This window comes from Apis laboriosa, unplaced genomic scaffold (assembly GCF_014066325.1).
Source record: "Apis laboriosa isolate Shangri-la unplaced genomic scaffold, ASM1406632v1 scaffold5_cov152, whole genome shotgun sequence".
Classification (NCBI taxonomy): Eukaryota; Metazoa; Arthropoda; class Insecta; order Hymenoptera; family Apidae; genus Apis; species Apis laboriosa.
In genome coordinates this window covers 3,429,685-3,450,561 of record NW_025223857.1, presented here as the reverse complement: position 1 = coordinate 3,450,561, position 20,877 = coordinate 3,429,685, and the positions used below count along the sequence as shown (strand labels likewise).

Here is a 20,877-nt window from a genome sequence, read left to right as displayed (position 1 = left end):
GTAATACAAAAATAATATTATAAATAATAAAATTATTTCGTACAAAATTATCTTAATCTATAAAATATAATTTTATATAATATATAAAATCCCTTAGAAGAATTAAATTTCTCTCTCTCTCTCTCTCTCTCNTCTCTCTCTCTCTCTCTCTCTCTCTCTCTCTCTCTCTCTCTCTCTCTCTCTCTCTCTTTCTCTCCATAACAATATTCTAATTCTAATCTTAATTCGAGTAATAATATGGACAATACGACAAACTGGAAAAAGTTTGTACTTCTTTTCCCATTCCTCATCATAAAAAGCATCATTGTTGTTTAATTTAATTCATCATTATAATTTAAATTGCAATAATATTATAAAAGGTCAAACTAGCAATGATCCGCTTATAAGCAGATAATAACCGTACAGATAACTAAGTAGGCTATGCGCTGAATCCAGATCAGCGTGTTAACGAGAAAATCCACAGCCGACAAAGTTTCCCAAAAAAAAAAAAAAAAAAAAAAAAAAAAAAAAAAGAAGAAGAAGAAGAAGAAAAAATTATATATCTTCAGATCATCTCTCTTTTTACATCCTCGCATGAAGGCGCATCGAATGAATTATTTCTTATAACCGTACGAGTTGATTGCTGGAAAAGAGAAGAGAAGGATCAATTATTAAAAAAAAGGTAATATTCAAAATATTCAAAATATAAAATAACATCTTCTTCATAACAATATCCAGCAACGAATAACTTTTTGCGCTTCGATCTCTTTATTATTGCTTTTATTTGAAATTGAAGAAGAGGATCGAGAGGATTTGTCGCATACCATCGTATTCCTTGTCGCATAATAATAACAATTCCAACCATTGTGGCCCCGTTACACGAGGAAGTTGCAAGTTTCCACCGTAGCAGGCTGGCAAACATTTGGGGGAGATGTATTGGTGCAACGATTTCCGATCATTGCCGTGGAAGATCAGCTGCGAGTAATCGAAGCCAAGCATTAATATCTCAAACTTTTACTCAATTTTTACAAAATTAATCCTACCTCTACTTTTTTTTCTTTTTTTTTTTTTTCCAGAAAAAGAAAAGAAGTTCGAAGAGTGGCTGTCAACTTACCCTGTTCTTCAATTTATCCCTAAGGAACGGTTTGAACAGCGCGAACACCATGTTAAACACGTATGGCTGATTAACGATGTGTATATTCTTTATTCTGAGCGGTACGGCGTCCTGCAGCCAATCCACTATCCTTTTGGCGAACGCGGGGGTGAATTGCCAAGCCTGTTGAAGAGTGAGCCCGTCCATGTCGAAAACGACTATCGCGCCCGCGATCTGCGTGGCCGGCTCCAACATGGCCGCCTCCACGTACAGCACGCAACCCTTGAACACCTCGTCCAGGCTGCACTTGTTGTGCTTCCATTTCTTCCCCAACTCTATCACCAGTATCCTTCGCCCATTTTGATCTCGATTCGGCAACACGGACAGAATGTTTTGCTCGAATATATTTTTCTCTTTGCTCGGTTTCAAATTCTCGTAGACGTTCGAGTGCTTCACTTTGAAATTGTAATAATTCTTAACCAGATTCAACGCCGATTCCGGATAATATTTGCAAGGCCTGAGAAATCGGATCAGCCAGGCGTCGTTCTCCACGGGGCATTTCAAATCTGTCTCGGCTGTTGATCGAGAAAAGAAAGAGGAAAAGAAGAAAAAAAAAAAAAAAAGAAATTAGAATCGTGGAGAATTAAGTTTTTTTTTTTTTTTTTTGTCTATTTTTATTTTACAATCGATCGTAATTTTGTCACCTTTTAGCAATTCCCTAAGTCGGGCGATCGCATCCTTCTGAAGTTCAGGCGTCTCTCGAAGTTCATTCTTCGCTATCTCCTGCAACTCCTTGCCAGGTGGGCCAAATTCGACCTCGAGCGTGAAGTCGCCTACCTTGATGGAAGGAAGTTTATCCCATTCGGTCAACGTAGTTCCTAATAACAAATTTATACATTGTAAACGTTTATTTATCATCATACTTGTCACTGTACATTATAAATGAAATTTCATCTATACATGTGGAGGAATGAGAGGGGAACGAAGAGGGATACGTTCATGTAATTAGAATGATTACAATAGCAATCTAATATCCCCCTCCCTACTAACAATGATTTTCCATTTTTAACAAGAGCTCATATAATTTTTTACTTCTTTCGTATCATGGATACAATTATATTACATAATGGTATTCGTTGGTAAACGAGGCTCCAATTATCAATGTATATCATAAATGTAAATCATACGTTTCGTAAACACATATTTCTTATACAAGAAGATTCCATTCAATTCTTTTCTTTAATATATATATATATAAAATAATTTTAATTTTTGATCTTTTGACAATTCGAAATTAATAACGCGACATAATGGAAACAAATCGCCTCTTGCAAACATGATAAACAAACATATCCATCGCGTCCATATCTTTGCAAATAATATATAAAATTATTCGCGGAGAAAATAAAAGATCTGATATATTATTCAAGCGAAGATTGAAACTTTCACACGGCTACTTTCGAGAAAAGGAAACCATAATAAATAACGAAAATATATAAGAATATAATAATCCTCGATACTAACTTTCCATATCTTTCACCTTTCAAATTTTTTTCTTTCCCTCTTCCTTCAGCTTCTCTCTTGTTGTTCTCGATTTGCGCACACATGTACGCACACGCGACGCGCAAACACACACACGCGCGCACACACACGACGGTTCACAGTTTACCGCACCGCACAGAGAATCGAATAATAAATTCGGCCAAGTGTCATTCAGCTTGCTCGCATCGCTACTACCGATCGCGCACGCTTCACTTTTTTAATTTACTTATACAGATAAGCTGAGCAATTATACGACGAGCGGGACGATTTTGTCATGATCGTGGTGACTCACTCACTCACTCACTCACTCACTCACTCGCTCGCTCGCTCATTCGCTCGCTCACTCGCTCACTCGACTTGGACGAAGGCGGTTCGCTACCGGACTACTCTGCTAACTTCGCAGAATTCATTTAACGAAGCCGTGCGTTCTCCTTTAAGCGCTCATAATCGTATCCCCCTACCATTCCCGATACCCAGCGAAACAAACTCGGGAATAATTTCGCAAACTCGATTCACCACCTTATTCGCTACACGTTACGCGTTATTATACTGGTTTATCGAGTTTCAGCAATCAATTTTTTCTTCCACCAGTTCCTTCCATTCCGTTTCTCCATTTCGACGAAGCGATTCGATTTCGAGACCGATCGTCCTCAACCTCGATTGTTGAAAAAAAAAGAAAATTTATCTCAATTTCTATTCTGTCGTTGTATCGCAAAAATAGGGAACGGACGTGAAAACAATCTTATCTCGGTTCCTTATCTCGTGCGCATGCGCGACCGTGGGTGGTATATGATTTCATGAATAATTAATTCAGAACTTTTTGTCAAAAGCAAAATGTACTTTTATCTTCCTCGTTGCGTTAATATCTAATATAACGTTATATTTTATATACACTTTCACTGGACATAATTCAACGTCGAAACAACACCTGTTGTTCTTGATTAATTTTTTTTTTATATATATATGTATAAAATAGGCGATTGGCGGGGACAAATTCTTGTTTGTTTCCTACTTTCACGTTCACAATATATATATATATATATAAAATGGGTATCGGTTTTCCATCGGTTGGAAATTTTATCGGGTATATATACGTGTATATATATATTCTTTAATTCTCCACACGAGGAATTGCAATTAAGTGAATTCAAAAAGGTCATCGCACTCGCATTGAATTAAGCAACATTAAGCTGAGTTTACATGTGAAAATTCTTCGAGACCTTGTTGTGATATTTGAATCGCGCCATGTGTAATAACTATAGAAGGAGTTTCTTCGTGTATTCTTATACACGTTTCTCTCTCTCTCTCTCTCTCTCTCTCTCTCTCCTCTCCCCTCCTCCTCCCCTTCTCCTCCTCTTCGTATAATTACGTCTTCCCGGTTGCAGCTGAACCGTGAAACCAACGGTACAGGATCGTCGATGCGTAAATAAATGCGTACACGTAGGTTTCAAGCAGTCCTTTCTTTCTCACGATTTTATGAATGATGATTCATAAAATATTCCGATTTCTTTCGGTTTTTTTTGAAGAGGGAAGGAAAATAAAAAGAAAAAAAAAAAGTAAATAAATAAAATGAAATAAAATCGTCTCTTAGATTAGTTTGTATGTGTGTGAATGTGTGAAATTTAGGAGGAAGTATATATTGATGAAAAATATATATATATATATATATTGATATGCATATGCGCGTAGATAAAAAATTAGTAACGATGATTTTGAGACAGAGATTATTGAAAGAGCAAATGGACACTGTAAATATTGAGATAACATAACGAAGTGTTAATTAGCAGAACGATACTCTATCTACAATTACTAATTCTTACGGTATTCATAAAGAGATACAATGCAATTATATTGATTAAAGTTTATTATTAACATCGATTGATTTAATATAACGTTATTTTGAAGTATTTAATATAATCGTCGTTCGAGAAGATGAAAGGAAACGTTTTTTTTTTTTTTTTTTTTTTTTTCCTCCCTCCGTACGAATTTTTTTATATCCAACTTGCTCGTTTATTTATCTACTTTGTTACTTTATTATTCATTGAACGGATGCAAAACATTGCAAATACGTGCATTATCATATTCAATACAAGATAAACGTTGTTAATACGAAAGAATACACGTATGAGGTTGAATAATCGAGGTCAAGATATACATCTGTTTCGTTAATTAAAAATATCTTCTTTTAGTCATTTTATGAAACTGTGTTAAAACGAGTCGATGCATCCTTATTTTAACGTATGGTTTGCAATTAATTGAATTAATTTTGGGTTATTTGTATCTGTGTGAAGAGTTATTACAGTTTCTATCGAAATTCTGTGCGTGTGTATATACATATTTCAATTTGTTGTTTTATCGATTTATTTTTCATAATCTTCTTTCATAAATTTATCACAGAGAATGAAAATATATCTGAATTGATTTTGAATTTTTTAACCGATAAATTGCACTCAATAAGAAATAACAAAGAAACGAGAAAAAGTGAATAGAATAAAAATAGCAAGTCTATGTAATTAAAGCCTCGTTTGAGAAAACGACGCAACCTAATACACATTCATACGTGTGCATACCATCGTTCCACTGCTTTCTCTTGTGTACTCGCGTTGTTAACAAATGGATCCTCGGAATAAAAATAATTCCACGTTCCATTGCTAACAAAAACCGTACATGCGCGTAACTTGCATTCGAAACTTTGAAGTTACATTTAATAATTGGAAAAAAAAAAAAAAAGAAAATAAATTAAAATTCTACTTCAACTCGCGTGTTAATTAATTAATTAATTCATCAGAGTAACTAAAACGACGAAATTAAACTCTTTCGATCGATACAATATTAACACACACGTTAAATTTTCATTAGAGAATATTAATCATCTTGACAAAAAAATATAATCTTTCCTTCTCTCTCTCTCTCTCTCTTCATCCGCAAAAATGCACTACGACTAATATTCTCCCTGTTAATCCGACCAAACGAGCAGTTTGCACACCCTTGAGTATTATTCTCCTCCATTCTGGCTCTTCTTCCATTTAGGCGGGAGAACAAAAGAACCAACTCTCCTCCTGGTGGACGAGACGCAAACATTTCGACTCCGCTTCCCTTTCTTTGTCTTTCTCGCGTCTTTTGTGCAGCCTCGAATAATAAGCAACGACTCCAAAAAAGTATTTAAGGATTTATATGCAACGCGGCGGGAAAGAAAGTTTGATGCTCGGATGGGAAATGGGACAAATCCAAACAGGTTTTTTTTTTTTTAACGAGATGTATCAACCGTTCATGTAACATCGACAGGAAATGGAGGAGGAGGAGGAGGAGGAGGAGCGTCGGAGAGTGTATGCAAAGACGAAGCATGTCGGGCACGCGGAACAAAATTGCAAGGAAGTTGCAATATGAAATCGCGGCCAGAAATGGAGAAAGCATTTTAATTTGAAATTAAACGAAACTTAGAGCTGAATTGGATCTATTCTATCCTAAATATTTAATCTATTCGAATCTAATCTATTCGAAATATTTCGTTCAAGGTTTGTATTATTAATTTATCACAGAGAGTATAATTAGTTAATAATTAATTTGGAAAATATGCTCGACAATTTTTTCTTTTTTAATAGATATTTATTTAGAGCAAATATAATTTTTATTATAATTTTTTCTTAATTCTTCAAGGTGAAGAACAAGGAGAAGGTGATCTAAACACGAAACGAGGAATTTAAGGCTTGCATAAGTACGATATATTAAATTTAGAATCTGGCTTGTTTTGACGAAAAAATTCTTTCTTCCTTCGAGGACTCGAGGGGAGTAGCCAACCTTGTCCCTCCACGGAATACCGTAAACAAGCCATCCTTCGTCGAGCTGGCCGATTTAATGGAAACAACCAGTGGTTGAATTTATGCCAATATAACGATCTAAGGAGATGGAACAACGTCGAATGCATGTTCATTCGCGGCTAACAATCTCGATCGAGTTTATCGATACCGATTTACGATTTTTTGTCCATGCATTCCATCTCTGACAAAACTTGTTTTAAACGGAGTGATTTGAATTTGAATTTGAAACTCAATTCTCTGTGTATTGATTGGATCGAATATTTTTCGCGCGTGTTCATATGAGAAATAAGAGAAAAGGCTGGATAATTTGTCTAACAATTTTTCTAACAAGCTTTCGACTTTCCTAAAATTTGTGATTCCTAACTTTGCGGATATCGTTCACGTCGATGTGGATCTAATGATTTTTGCAAATGGAAGAGGCGTGAGACTGCTAGTCGAATGAGACGGATAAAGTGTACTTTGCATCACAAGTGCAAACACAAGTGAAATCTATTCTTATCTTAAAATATGATTCGTCAATTTAAATATTCGCCTTTCGGTCGAACGATGAAAAATCGATTCTCTTCTTGTTGAATCGGAACAAATATTCGTGATACGTTTAAAAAAAATTTTTTTAATGTTTAAGATAATTTGCATACGTTGAAAGGAAGCGTTTTGAAGTTTTAAAGAGGAATATGATTAAAATACCACGTGTCTCGAAATATTATATACACGTATACTCTCGTCGCAGAAGAGTTAATGGAGTTAAAAAAGGACATTGATGGACACGGTTTTGTATTTTTCGTTTCTTCTTTCATCGACGCACAACCTTGAAATGCAGCAGTCGACGCAAAAAGAAAGAGATATCCCGAGATTTTCGAGGTGAACCTGTTCCGCGATCAGGGTCAATGATGTCATTTTTTTGGCGGATGGAGAAGGCGAATGGCGCCGCGGCTCCCGTCAAAATACGAATTCGGAAAAGGGGTATATTGACCTCGTCAATTCAATTCCGTTTGCCAATTTTGAGAAAAATTTTCAAATTTTTCCAAACCCCCGACTTTTTCAAACGAAACTCACGAAAGGAGGTAATATTAAAAAAGCGAGTAATATAAAAAATTAATATAAAATATAAAAAAAATATAAAAAAAAATATAAAAAAATAAAAATATAAAAATAATAATAATATAAAAAATTAATATAAAATATTATAATATAAAAAATTCGAATCTTCTCAAAGTTCCACAACAGGACGCAGCAGCAACGATCGAAGACTTAACAATTAACAATTCGTTTCCTTTTAACACAAATCGTAAATCAGTCTCGAGAAATCTTTTCTTCTCTTCTTCAGTTTCGATTTCACATTTCCACTCACGTCAATATTTATTTGCGCGATCTACGAGGAGGGAGGATTGAAAGGGGTTGTAAAATTTTATCGAGCACTCAACGCGCATCGACCCGCCACCGTTATAATTGGCAGCCGACCAACGAACTTCCAAACAGGGGTGTAACGAGCTAAATCGGCCACCTTCTTCTTCTTCTTCTTCTTCTTCTTCTTCTTCTTCTTCTTCTTCTTCTTCTTCTTCCTCCAGGGAAGGATCTACGCGCCGTTCAAACGTTGAAATAGAAGTTGAACCGGTGCCAACTCGAGTTTTGCATTTTACTCACGTCCGATCGGCGCGCTGATCGGTTTTTTTTTCCCTTTTTCTTTTTGCATAATCCGGTATCGCAACAGGCTGCGATGAATTTCCATGAATTATCCTCGATCTTCTCCGTTGATCTTTCGAGAAAAAAAAAAAAAAAGAAAAAATCGCGAGAAAATTACCTTTCCATTGTTGTTTCGAAGAACAACAATTTTTAAAACTCTCTTACCTCGAGAGGGGGGATTGAAAATTTTCATAAAATCCGAGGGGAGGAGGGATAATTCCTTTACGTCCAGTGACGATTTTCCGATAAAAAGAGGTTGCAGCTTCCGCTCGATAATGGCTCGAGAAAATCGGTTGCCAACGATAATTCGATTACAGGAGGTCGTTCCAACATTCCTATAAGTCCGCCTTACTTTTTCAACGATCATCGATCGCCGCTTCTGCAAACAATTGGCGCTCGACCAAAGGGCGCCCCCCTGCAACGCTGTATTTCTCGTTCTCGAATCGGGGATATTTGGCGGAAAAAATAAACTCGAGATAATTGATCGATTTTGCAGATAATTAATTGGTTTCAATTGGGCGCGATGGGATGATTCGAGCGAAATCGTTCAATTGGGGGTTGAACATTATGATTCTTCTTTAAAAAATTTCGATCCAAAACGAGGGATTAAATTATGATGAAACTTCGAATTCCAATGGATTCGATTCAAGGATCCATCTGATTAATTGAAAAAGAAATCGAACGATTTCTATTTTCTTCTCTTTTAATTTGAAACTTGAACGCGAAGAGGGAGAAACTAAGGTTTTCTCCTTAGTCTGTCTTTTGTCCAGACGTTGATTACACTTTGCCGATGGACCGAGAAAGTTTAATTTCAGAGAGGAGCCCGATTCTCTCTCATTTGGACGAGAAATGAAGAGTAAAAGAAAAAAAAAAATGGATGAAGAGAGGATGACAGAGGGAAATGAACAAGTAAAGAAAAAACGCGGAAAAATATATGGGAGAAGAAAGAAGGAAAAAAAGAGAGGAGTTGTGGAAATTTTAGCGGAACAGGTTGATTACGTTAATTTTCGATCGAGTTACTTAGATAAGAAAAGATTGTAATCTTCGAGAGAACTTGAAAGCAACGAAAGAAACATTTTAGTTTGGACGAGTTAGAAAGTGTATATTGCCGTGGGAATGTGCCGTCGAAATTACGCTGAAATTATATTTTACATTGAAAGAAAACAAGTTTAGATAATTGCGAGTGTTATGAAATATTTTTTTCCCCTCTCTTTTCCCCGAGTGAAAATTGCATAATTAACGCAATTGAATACCGAAAATTGAAAATTGAAAATTCTTCGATAAAGATGAAATTAAAAAAAAAAAAAAAGAATATAATCGATCGATCGTAAACTCTTTATGATGAAACGAATAAAAATTTATTCATCGTTGTGTAATATTAGAGGTATTATCTAATGACCTTGAATAAGCAACGAATCGTTTCCCGCGGAAAACAATTTTATGATATTACACACGTATGACTCATAATCAACTTTCCTTTCGTGGAATAATATTAACGTTTTATTGTCTTGTCCTATTGTTTATTAATTCCACTTAAAGCTGACACTCGACGAGCTAGGGATAGGCATCTAGAAATCATCGAAAAGAAAAAAAAAAAGAAAAATTAATTACATTTAATCGATTGATCCATTTGACAAACGAGATCTCACGTAAAAATATCAAAATCCTCAAAAACGAGTCTCTAATTAATAAATATTATTCAACGAGATTAATTGTTCCTTTCGAACTCGTATTAACACGTATAAATCGTCTAGAAGATCAACGTCAATCAACATCAATCATCGATTGAATTCGATCAATGAATTCGTTTTTAATTCGTATAATTTCTCGCACTGAATATCGTATCTATCGGTATAACGGAATCGTCGCAGAATCTTTGAATTTCTCATTGAAAGAAAAGCGTGGAGAAGCGGGAGAAACGAGCAACATTGTGCTATTCGGCGTAGCAAGCAAGCGCGCCATCGGTCGCGAAGAAACTTCTGGCACATTCGCAAGCGAACACGTGCCATGAACACAAAGAGAATTTGTCCGTGCGTCGTTCGAGTTGTTCTATCGCTGCTCGAGGAACATCGAGAAGATCGAGACGCACGATGTTATACGATTCGTTGCGAGTAGTCGGTCGATTGCCGGTGTCGAATCGGTATCGGACGAGAGTGTAATCTCGATAAACGAAGAGAGAAGGAAAGAAGAAAGAAGAGGGGAAAAAAAGAGCGAACGCGCACACAGTGGACACAGTGTTGTGAAACGCGTGTGTAATACTTTCGTCGGTGACGTCAATAATATTTTCTTACTTTGTTGTGTAAACACTCGTATATCGCGGTTATTATACTATTATTTTAATGTTTGCTCTCTCTATCGGCACGAAGTCATATATATATTAATTAAAATGTTGAAACAAATCATACTTTCTAATGATTCATTTTAATTTATGATCGAAGCTAGATGAAAATTCTATCGACGCACGAATTCCATTTGCATATCTGGAATTGATTTCCTTTTTCGTCGTTTATTACTTTTTTCTCCTTTTTTTTTTTTTTTTTTTTTCCGATGATCGACACTTTGCGATAGTCGTTAACTTTTTTTCCCCCTTTTTTTTTCTTCTTCTTCTTCGAGGAAAACGAACACGCGAGACGATTCTTGATTACACGTTTTATTTGCGTACGTGAGAAAAATGTATTAATTTCGATCAACAAAGATAAGTTTTAAGTGACGGAGAGGGAAAAATTCTCGCATTCTAAATCTAGTCGATGCATTTGAAACAATAGAATTTTTTCTTTTTTTTTACAAGTTATCATTGTACGATTATTATATGATCGCTTCAAAATAATTTAACCTTTCGTTGAAAGGCTTGTCTTGGCCAATGTCGTGTTTACTCTGGAATTTCAAACTCGAGAGTGTGTCACGCTAAAAGGGGGATAAATGTCAAGTCAATATTATTGTCGATATTAAAATTCGATGTCCCGAATAAGAAAAATTAGATCGATTTCGATCGATTTCGAATCGAATTCCTCTTAAAAAAATTAATCGAAACGTCGAGAAAAAGAAAAGAAAAGAAAAGGAAATACTTGGAAAAGGCAAGCAAACGAATTAAATCGAAATATGATCATCGAATCCACGTCGAATCTAAATAAAATATTATATTACTCTCTACTCACGTTCGCATATCGCCATCGTGATATCCAAACAATTGTCGTCCCAAATTGATATCCAACGATACTCTCTCTCTCTCCGTTTTTCTTTCCTCGAAATTTGTACGAGATCGGGCGGATATCATTCACTCGCGTCACAGTGTCACAGAGTCAATAATAACAACTGAAACAGATATTTTTCCTCGATGAGGCTCAGGGCCGCGTCCGGGAAAAGGATATACGGGGGGGAAAAGAAAAATTGTTGGCCGAGTTGTCGGGCGTCTCAGAGGGCGCTGCGATCGAAAGATCGACCGAGCCGCGAATATTTACCGGTGTATACCATAACGATTCGTCCGTTGGAACGAAAATGGGGCCCGGGCCCCGGGACTGCCTCTTATACGGCTCGACGGAGGAGTACTTTTGCTTCAGGGACGAGGAAAGACGATGATATATCTTCCGCCAACCCGATACTGTACAGGGTGTTAATATATTCGCGCGACAAGTTTGAAAGGTCAATTCTTTCTGTTTAAAAATAGCGTCACAAAAACTTGCGGCGGTACAAAAATATCGGTGGAACGATCGGTCAAGGACTTGTCCATTAATTTATGAACAATAATTAAGATTCGTGTTAGACGTGAAGCGGCACGATGATCTTCGCCACATATCTCGTGAAGTCGTCGTTATACCTAGGATTATTACGTTACGTGACACTTTAATTGATGATAATGGAAAAGATCAGAAACAATCGAGAAATTTCTAACACCCTGTGCAGAGAAGATTTCTTCGATCAAATTTCTTTGCAACGACGAGTATCGACAGGGGTTCGGAAAACGGTTTTGTTCCAATTGGGATGGGCGGGAGGACGCTTGGAGACGAGAGGAAATGGGATTAATGGGTATCGGGCGGGAATCTCGAACGAGGCGATTTCGAGAGATTCGTCGATGGAAGGAAGAACCGCGCGCGTTAAAGGAGGAAATTGAAGTTCGGTGTACACGGATGAATTCGGCCATAGGAAATGGAGGATTCAAGTGTTAATATCTCCTTAGGAGGAATTATCGAAGAACGTGTTTTTTTTTTTTTTTTTTTTTTTTTTTGAAATTGTGTTATATACGAGTTTCTTGTATAACGCAACATCGTTCTAACTTAGTTATAATTGGTTTTTTTTCCTCTTTTATAGATCGGATATTAATGCAAATTTAAGCCTTTAGGAATATAATTATGATAATAAGAAATTTACATGGTGATCTATTTGACAAATTATTCAAATTGCTCCATCTGTTTCGCGTATTATAAATGATAATTATAAATTTTTCTTAATCGAACGTGAACGTCGCTCGAATGATAAATCGGTTAATTAGAGGGGATTTGTTGCTCGAGCTCGAAATTGTCGGCAACGATATTCTCGAAATTACGCATACGCCGCGTTTTTCGAGCGTCAAGCCAGCGATTATATTTTCGACACGTGATCGAACCAGAAATGACCAGTCATCGAAAAACTTGACATTAAAGCGTAGTCAACTAGATTCCTCGAAATTTCTTAAACATTTCAACATATTCTCTCCCTCTTTCTCTCTCTCTCTCTCTCTCTCTCTCTCCCTCTTTCTCTCTCTTATTAGCCAGAAAATCACAATTCGTGCGAGTAGGAACTAGTTTTTAAACAATTTTAATTTTCATACGTGCGAGTAGAAATAATTCTCTCTGGTTCGAGTCAACTAACAAGTGTCGCAAGAATGTCACGGACGATTTGTAGATAAGAGAATATTATGAAAAAAAGAAAAAATGAGTCTTCGAAGCGCGTGACACTCTTATATATATATATATATATATATATATATATATACACATATAAACAAGATACATGAAATTTTACAAAAGAAAAATTCAAAATTTAAACAAAAAAAAAAAAAAAAGAGATCTTTGCTCGAAATCGAATAATTATTCAAAAATAAAATTTTTTTTCGAATATTAACTCGAATACGATCTCTCCTCCCCCTTCGTCGAAACCTATCGTCGAAACCTATCGTCGAGCTTAAGTTTATTCCTTAAATTAATTAATTAATTATTTCTCGAATCCGATCGAAACGATATGCATCGTTGTCGACGATATCCTCTCCACTCACCGTTCGATTTCAATATCTCCATCATTGTCCGGAATAGCGAATCGTTTATCGTTTCGGCCGGATCGATCGGAAGAGGGATCGAAGGGAGGCCGTTGCCGTTACGCGTCGTTCGGCCGGGCGAAAAACGATACTAATACGTCGCGCACTAATAGATAGATAGATGCATAAACGTGATCCACTCTTCTATATAAACGCGTCGGCCGCTCGATGACTCGAGCTCTCTGACCTTCCCTCCTCGTTCACGATCGACGCCTCGCCTCCCTCCCTCCGCCTCTCTCCCCTGCCCTCCTCCCTCGTAACGTAGGTTAGGCGAGCAACGTAGCCGCCGTCGAGGCACACGCGCCGCGCCAAGTGGAACGATCGATCGATCGAAAGAACTGACGAACGAACGCGAAACGGATGATTTCTGTCGGTCATGGGATTAATGGGGCGTTGTTTATCGAGAGAGAGAGAGAGAGAGAGAGAGAGAAACCTCCTCCACGGTTCTATAAGGAGGAAAAGGAGGATGTTTGTTTATCGGATGATGAGACTGGGATACTTATAAATAAAATTGACGCTGAACTTGGATCCGCTCGAATCGCGGATCATCGTTGTCGTTGGGGTTGGTCAGGGTGCGTGATCGATCTCCTCCGGTTTTAAGCGCGTGCGAGGTTCTTCTTCTCGTTTTCGGTTGGGATGGAACGGAGGTCTTTTTTTCCACGAGATATAAATATAAAGTTTGTGTTATAACGGTTTTGTTGAATATTCATTGCGTTTTTTATTAAGAATAGAGTTTGAGAAGAAAATTGTTATTAAAATTGTTATTTTAAGCTATTGCTCTTTTAACGTGGTGATTATTAATAAATTAATTATGAATGAGTTGGATTTATCACCTCGATGATATCTTGCTAAAGTAAAAAAGGAAATTTTTGGAATATGTCGTATGATCTCTTTAATTAATCCTGAAAATATGATGCTCAGTAGAGTAGAGATTCTTCGTCATCTGAGAAATCGTCTAACGATGAAGATCAAGGTTGGAATTATTTTTCAAAACTGCAAGTAAAAACTCGATAAAAACTTGCTTAAGATAATCGTTCAACACGTAAAAAAAACACGTATAATATTTATATATCAACAATGTGATATATGCAAATGTATGCATTCGTTCGTTCATTGACGATTATCAATTATATATATTATAGTGTTTCATAAAATATAATTGATCAAAAAATCAAAGTGGTCGAGAAAAAAAGTCGAGAATAATCTCGAAATAATTATTCGTATCTATTATCTTTTGAACCGAGGACACCCTGTACGTCAAGAGTAAATTACTTTTAATGCGCGTTTTCATGAATATATATATATATATAATATATAAATATAAATATGAGTAATAGATACGAGTAAAGTCCGATTTTTATCGTTGCCCTGTGACAAACCGATACTGATATATTTAACACAAGAAATCATTGAATATGAAATTTTCCTCCAAAAAAGAAAAAATCGTAATGATTAATGAAATAATGGAAAATGCAATAACAATATGATGCAATTATTCGAATTGAATGCATTAGCCGATATTGCTGCAATAATAAATAATATCAAGGAATATCTACGATAGAAGCATTATAAATCTATAACAATAGAATATTGTGAATCTAATTTATCAAGTTTAAACTGTTCCCTATTTAATTATTAATATAAATTGAAATATTATTGCATCTAATTCCTTTTTCCACTTTTTCCTTATTGTTTTATTATTTTATTCCTTAACAAGTAACAAATTTCTCCTTCCAAAATAACCATTGTGGTATTTTCAAAAATTATGTATATAAGAAAAGAATGGAAGAACGAGTGGACAATTAAAGTTTTAATATTTATAAATTTCATTCAAATCTCGTTAATACCATTAATACCGTGTTCGAAAGACGATAATTAACAATCGGAAAAAAAATATTTTATTTCGCATACGATATTATTCGATTTATCGAACGATATATCGAATGATATATAAATTTGTAAATACACGTGTCATATTGCACACGAAGAATTGAGAATTTGAGGTCGGTATATTAAGTCAGAAGGTTGGCCATCCGCCGCCATATTGCTACAATGTTGGTGCTAAGGAAAGAGCCTTAACGAAGGAGCACGTAACTCTTGCTTGGAACATTTGTATTCAATCGGTGTGTTGCCGTGAACGTCACGTTTTCATTCGTTTACCAGTTTTTCAATCTTAAGCGAGGACAGAACAGAAACTCACACATTTAAAGAAAAATATCCACGTATCATAATGCTAATATAAATGGAACACAAGAAACAGGAAATAGATTGTTAAATATAAAAGATAAATAAGCGATCGTGATAATTGCATGGAAATATATTAGTGTATATTAAAAGAATATTAAAAAAAGAAAAGAAAAAAAGAAGCAATAATTATATCTTCGAGATTTTTAATTTTTTTTCAACTGACTTATTTCAATATTTCAATAAATACGTAATTCCTTCAAATTGTTTACTACGTTTCATATTCTGTCAAATGTTACGTAATTTCGTATAATCTCTTTTATCGCGACACATCATCCAATCTTTCGTCGATTTTTCTTTCAATTGTGATTCCAATTGGAAACGTTGTTTCAGGTTAACTGGAAGACTTGTAAAATTCTAAAAATTCTGATCTCTCCAATTTTGTGTCTGTCGCTGTCTGGTTGGCCAAAATTTTATCTCTGATCCGGTTGATTTCAGGGGAAAAGGGGATTTCAGGAAACGACACTTTGGGTTGGCTCGTGAATAATGGTCGACTTTCTTTTCACGAAAATCCTCCTCCTCTTATTAATCTCTACTCGGAGGAATAGAGAGATTGTCCAAAGGATTGAAATAGAAAAGAAAATCTGTGAGACGAACAATATAAGAAAGTTTCTTTTTTTTTTTTTCTTTTTCTTTTTCCATTACGATATTTTTATTATTAAATTTCCCTAGGTAAATTTTAATCTAGGTTTGTTCTTTGATACACTCTCTACTTCTCTATTCCAGATTTCTTTGAATTAATTGATATTAATTAATTTATTCGTGGACGAAGCTTATCTAGAAAGTTTCATTCTTGTTGTGTTATTTTTGTTTCGTGGTATATGGAATATGCGATTTCTCCTCTCCACTTTTTTTTTTTTTTTTCTGTTCTTCCCTTTTCAGATTCATACAAGTTTAATCGTCTCGTAATTAGAATCAGTTTCATCCGCATATTTATTCCATTTTAACAGGTGCATTCAGCCAGTCAGCATAGCGTGTTACGAAACGATTCGATCGACATTGAAATTTAATACTTTTTCGTAATAATAATAATAATAATAATAAAAAAAGAAAAAGAAAAAGAAAAAGAAAAAAAAATGAAGAAAAATAACGTATCTCGATATATTATAATATTACACAAATTAATGAATAATATAATAAAAACAAAAATAAAAAAAGAAGTAAATAAAGCACAATCACAATATAATAAATTACAACGTATACTAGCAAACATAATGGTAATAAATTAATAAAGAAAGTAAACGGTAAAATCGTAAAATTGACGTATTGATAAATTATAAATGAAAGAAAAAAAAGAATAGAATAAGGAATTGAATTCACGGAACGAACGAATATTAAAAAAAAAAAAAAAAATGGTGGAACGTATTCGATCGTTTCTGTTAATCGCGAAGAAAGGGAAAGAAAACTTCCTATATTGCGCATTCACGTAGTACGTAGATTGTTCCATCTATAAAGTTGCGGTGTCGTTTATATTGGCGAAGTCGAGCAAAGACGTTTCGAGCATCGACTTCCGGCTTCCATTATATTTCGCGATTTCCCTTTCTAAAATCGTAAATCGAACATCAAAAATCAATCATAAACGCGCATCATATCGAACAATCGAGCAACGTACGCGAAATCTGATGAATTTTCTAATTTTGTCTTCTCATTTCCTTTTTAAATTTTACAAAAAAAAAAAAACCTCGATGAAAATTTGTTTGGAGAAATATATAGAATTAATATTTCTCATTGGTTATTAATCATTCTTGATTCTCGAGACGATATTTTTACGATTATATATATCATCCTCTTCTTGTCCTAATTTTCGATTTATGTATCTATAATAATGGATAACTTCTTGGATAACTACATTATCGGATCACTATATTTGTGCACGCATTATATCTATTTAGGTTATAAAAATCTAAAAGACCAGATTGAGTTTAGTCGAAAAGGTTTCGAGAGTTTCGTAATCCGGGGACGGATTACATTGGTATTAAGAGAAATTTATAGCACGTTTAATAAATATATATACATGTACATACAGTGTTAATCGGAAAATGAAAGTTGTTTCACAACTTTGTTATTACGATATTGTGATTTTTTTTCAAAAAAAAAAAAAAATTTTTCTGTCTCACCAAACTACTTTTTTGGAGAAACTAATTTTTTTTCTCGCACTTTTATCAAAATATTTTCGTTTGTAATATTGGGAGAATTGACGTCCTCGACATCGATTTCGCATTTCTCAGAACCTATCTCTCCTCGAGATAGATTTCGTTAACCAAACGGATTTGGAATCTCTGCTCCAACGAGCAGCTTATCCACCCATTAAGCGGCGAGCAACCCTTGAAACTGGATCAGTCGGTTGGAGATCAGTCGCAAAATCTTTAGAAATCTTTAAAAAAAAAAAAAAAAAAATGAGCGAAGAAGGATAACCTGATATTCGTATAATTAATTTTTTTTTTTTAAACTTCGATCGATTCAAGTAGAAAATTTCTTTTACGTAATAAGTTGCGTAATGAGTTATTACAGCGATTATTTGATCAGATTATTGAGATAATGATAGTTTTTTTTTTTTTTTTTTTTCATCATTCGTCATATCCAGCTTAACTCGATATTTAAATATTTTTTTCTGATAATTCGCAAACAAAAAAGAAATAGATTTACTCGAGATGTGTACATACTTTTTTATATATTTCCTCGAACAAAGATCGATATTGAAATTTCATAAGAATTTTTTTTTCCCCCCTATAAAGGGAATACGAGATTCTTCCACGTGTTTTAAATTTGACCATTGTTTCTCTTAATAATGCAAGAGAGATTACTTCATTGGATGATTCTATTCTCTTCTATATAAAGCATATACATTCTTCTTCGCATATACGTATAAAATTAATAAAATTCGAAATTTGAAAATATATATAGAAAATGATCCTGAAGGATGATAGATCTGGAAAATCTTGTTATTCATAAAAGAAAAAGTGTATCTATGCTCGAGCAATGTGATTACAATATTTAAATATACGATTAAATATTTTCCCCTATTTATTCTACATCGCAATTTATTCTTATCCATTTACAAAATTTATACGCGTTATATATTCAGCTCAGCATTTTCACTCACTTTTTAATTTTTTTTATTTATCCATTTCGTATCGTATCCCATTTACATCCCATCACGAGTTCGTTCACATTTACTTATACATTTGCCTGCATTTCCCGCGCTTGCCGATTTCCGTTCCACGGAAACGAAACGTTTGACCCAAGTCGAGGCTCTCGAAGGGGTCGAGAACGAGGGCCTCGATCTTTCGAGCCGCTAACTCGAACTTCTCCACGATAGAACTCGATAGGATCGGCGATTGTGCCACAATCGGCGTGTACGACTTTCTCGTTCGCAGATTTACAAACACGGAAGAAGGCTAGGAGCGGACTAGTAGGGGGCACTCCGGCGCCACAGTGCATTCAGGTTCGCGGTAGCGCACGGATCACCTCGCGTCCTTGACGGTTCCCCAAGTCGAGCATATAGGAGTGAGTATTTTAAAAAAAAATCCCCTCTCGTGTATTTTTTATTGCTTTATAAGCGGATTTAAAATTTTTCTCGATTCTCTCGATTCGCGATTTTCTTTTTCTTTTTCTTTTTTTTTTTCAAAGTGTTTATTATACGTGTTACAGTTAAGGTAGATTTTGGGAATTTATTTTAGATTTTTTTTTTAAATATCTCGGCAAATTTCCACTTCTTCAAAATCTTCAAATTTTTTTCTTTCACTTTCGAAAGTTGGAGTAAAAGATCACGCACACGGTTTTAAAATAAATAAATAATTCTGTTAGACATTTTCAAAAGATTGAAGTTTCATTTAATTAATCAATTTCAACATTTTTCCTCTCTCCAATAGAGCAAGTATTGATTTGATAAATTATAGTTTTTCATTTGAATCAATCTGCTGCTATTCATTCACGTAAGCGAGGAGAAAAGGAAAAGAAGAAAAGGAAAAGAAACGATACGATTCGAATCTATGAAAGATCGGTGGTGGTAAGCGATGAAAAGAGGAGAAGAGAGAAAGAAAAAAAGACAGACGAAGAATAAATGGAACGCAAAGTTAATGACTCATTCGAACGATCAGCAGTTACGTGAAAGATCACGTTTCGAAAAAAAATAAAAAAAGTAATTGCAGTTACTCGTGTCCGCGGGAGCAGAGAAAGTAGCGATAATTGCGCTTATGCAGAGTCGAAATTACAACAACGAACGTAATTGAACGATTGCGTCATACACACAATTTGTCTTTCGTCGTTTCCATCGCGAATTATATACGTGAAAACGAAATTTTACAAAATTCAACTGTAACTGCCTTACAATTTTTTTTCAATTCACCTCGCGGANCCCACCCCCCCCCCCCCCCCCCCCCCCCCCCCCCCCCGGCTCGTCGATTCGTATAATAAATAAATTTTAACAGTTAAAAGAAACCGTGTCGGTATAATCCGGTGGAACGAGTTACGCAATTCGACAATCTCCTCTATTCCTTTATTCTCGCTTTTAATTGACAATTTTATATATAATTTTATATATAATATTATATTGTATGATATAAATATTACACATAATTTTATATATTTAATTTTATATATAATCGCAGTTAGACAATTAACGAAACGATTCATTTTCGAATCATTTCGATTTAACGATTAAACGTTACACGCTTCCGAATTATCCTCCTTAATTTCGATCGAGATTTCTCGAAAGAATCGCACAAATATCGCCGTGTATGAGCAACACCCTACTGCATCGTGTCATTACTCGAATCATTTGTGTAGTTGGCTGCAATTGTGACGAGGAAATGTGAACGAGTATCGACGAGTGTTTGGATATATAGCTTTTACTTTCTCTAGAGCGCGTGAATCGCAATGTACGCCACCCACGCCACAAGTCGAGCACGTGATCGTTAGTGAAAGCACCAAACCGTGGATGCAACAGGATGGCCATGACACGTTTCGCAATCCCCGTTGATGCTACGCCAATATATAACGATCTCGATATGTTTCAATGGCTTTGCATTTTTGTATCAATCGCGATGTGGCGCGATTCTCTCAAGAATTTCGAGAGGCAAGGGGGGTTTTTATCTCGTGGCAATCTCTCGAGATAAACGGCATGAACGATAAGCGAGATATAAAATTTGTGCGCTAGAGATTTTTTCCAGATTTTTTCCGTGATAATTCGCAAACGAGAATAGATGATATTTTGATAATATATTTTTCCA

General features: G+C 35.2%; 1 protein-coding gene and 1 long non-coding RNA gene across 5 annotated transcripts; one reads left to right on the top strand and one right to left on the bottom strand.

The window, feature by feature from the left end:
* Positions 1–121: 121 nt before the first annotated feature.
* Positions 122–13,547, bottom strand: LOC122718107 (alpha-tocopherol transfer protein-like). 4 transcript variants are annotated; one of them, XM_043942807.1, is made up of 6 exons: positions 13,364–13,518; positions 11,271–11,427; positions 1,777–1,950; positions 1,094–1,647; positions 804–954; positions 122–622 (listed from the first exon to the last, which is right to left on the bottom strand). In XM_043942807.1, the coding sequence occupies exons 2-6, from the start codon at positions 11,284–11,286 to the stop codon at positions 594–596; spliced, it is 924 nt and encodes a 307-aa protein (XP_043798742.1). In that variant the 5' UTR covers positions 11,287–11,427; positions 13,364–13,518; the 3' UTR covers positions 122–593. The 4 variants fall into 4 exon arrangements, with proteins under 4 accessions (XP_043798742.1, XP_043798743.1, XP_043798741.1 ...); XM_043942808.1 differs by lacking the exon at positions 13,364–13,518 and adding an exon at positions 12,810–12,854 and having other exon boundaries at positions 11,271–11,328; XM_043942806.1 differs by lacking the exon at positions 11,271–11,427 and having other exon boundaries at positions 13,364–13,547.
* LOC122718108 lies at positions 520–960 on the top strand. Its single transcript, XR_006347320.1, has 2 exons — positions 520–661; positions 776–960. It is a non-coding gene; the product is annotated as an uncharacterized LOC122718108 (long non-coding RNA).
* Positions 13,548–20,877: the final 7,330 nt, after the last annotated feature.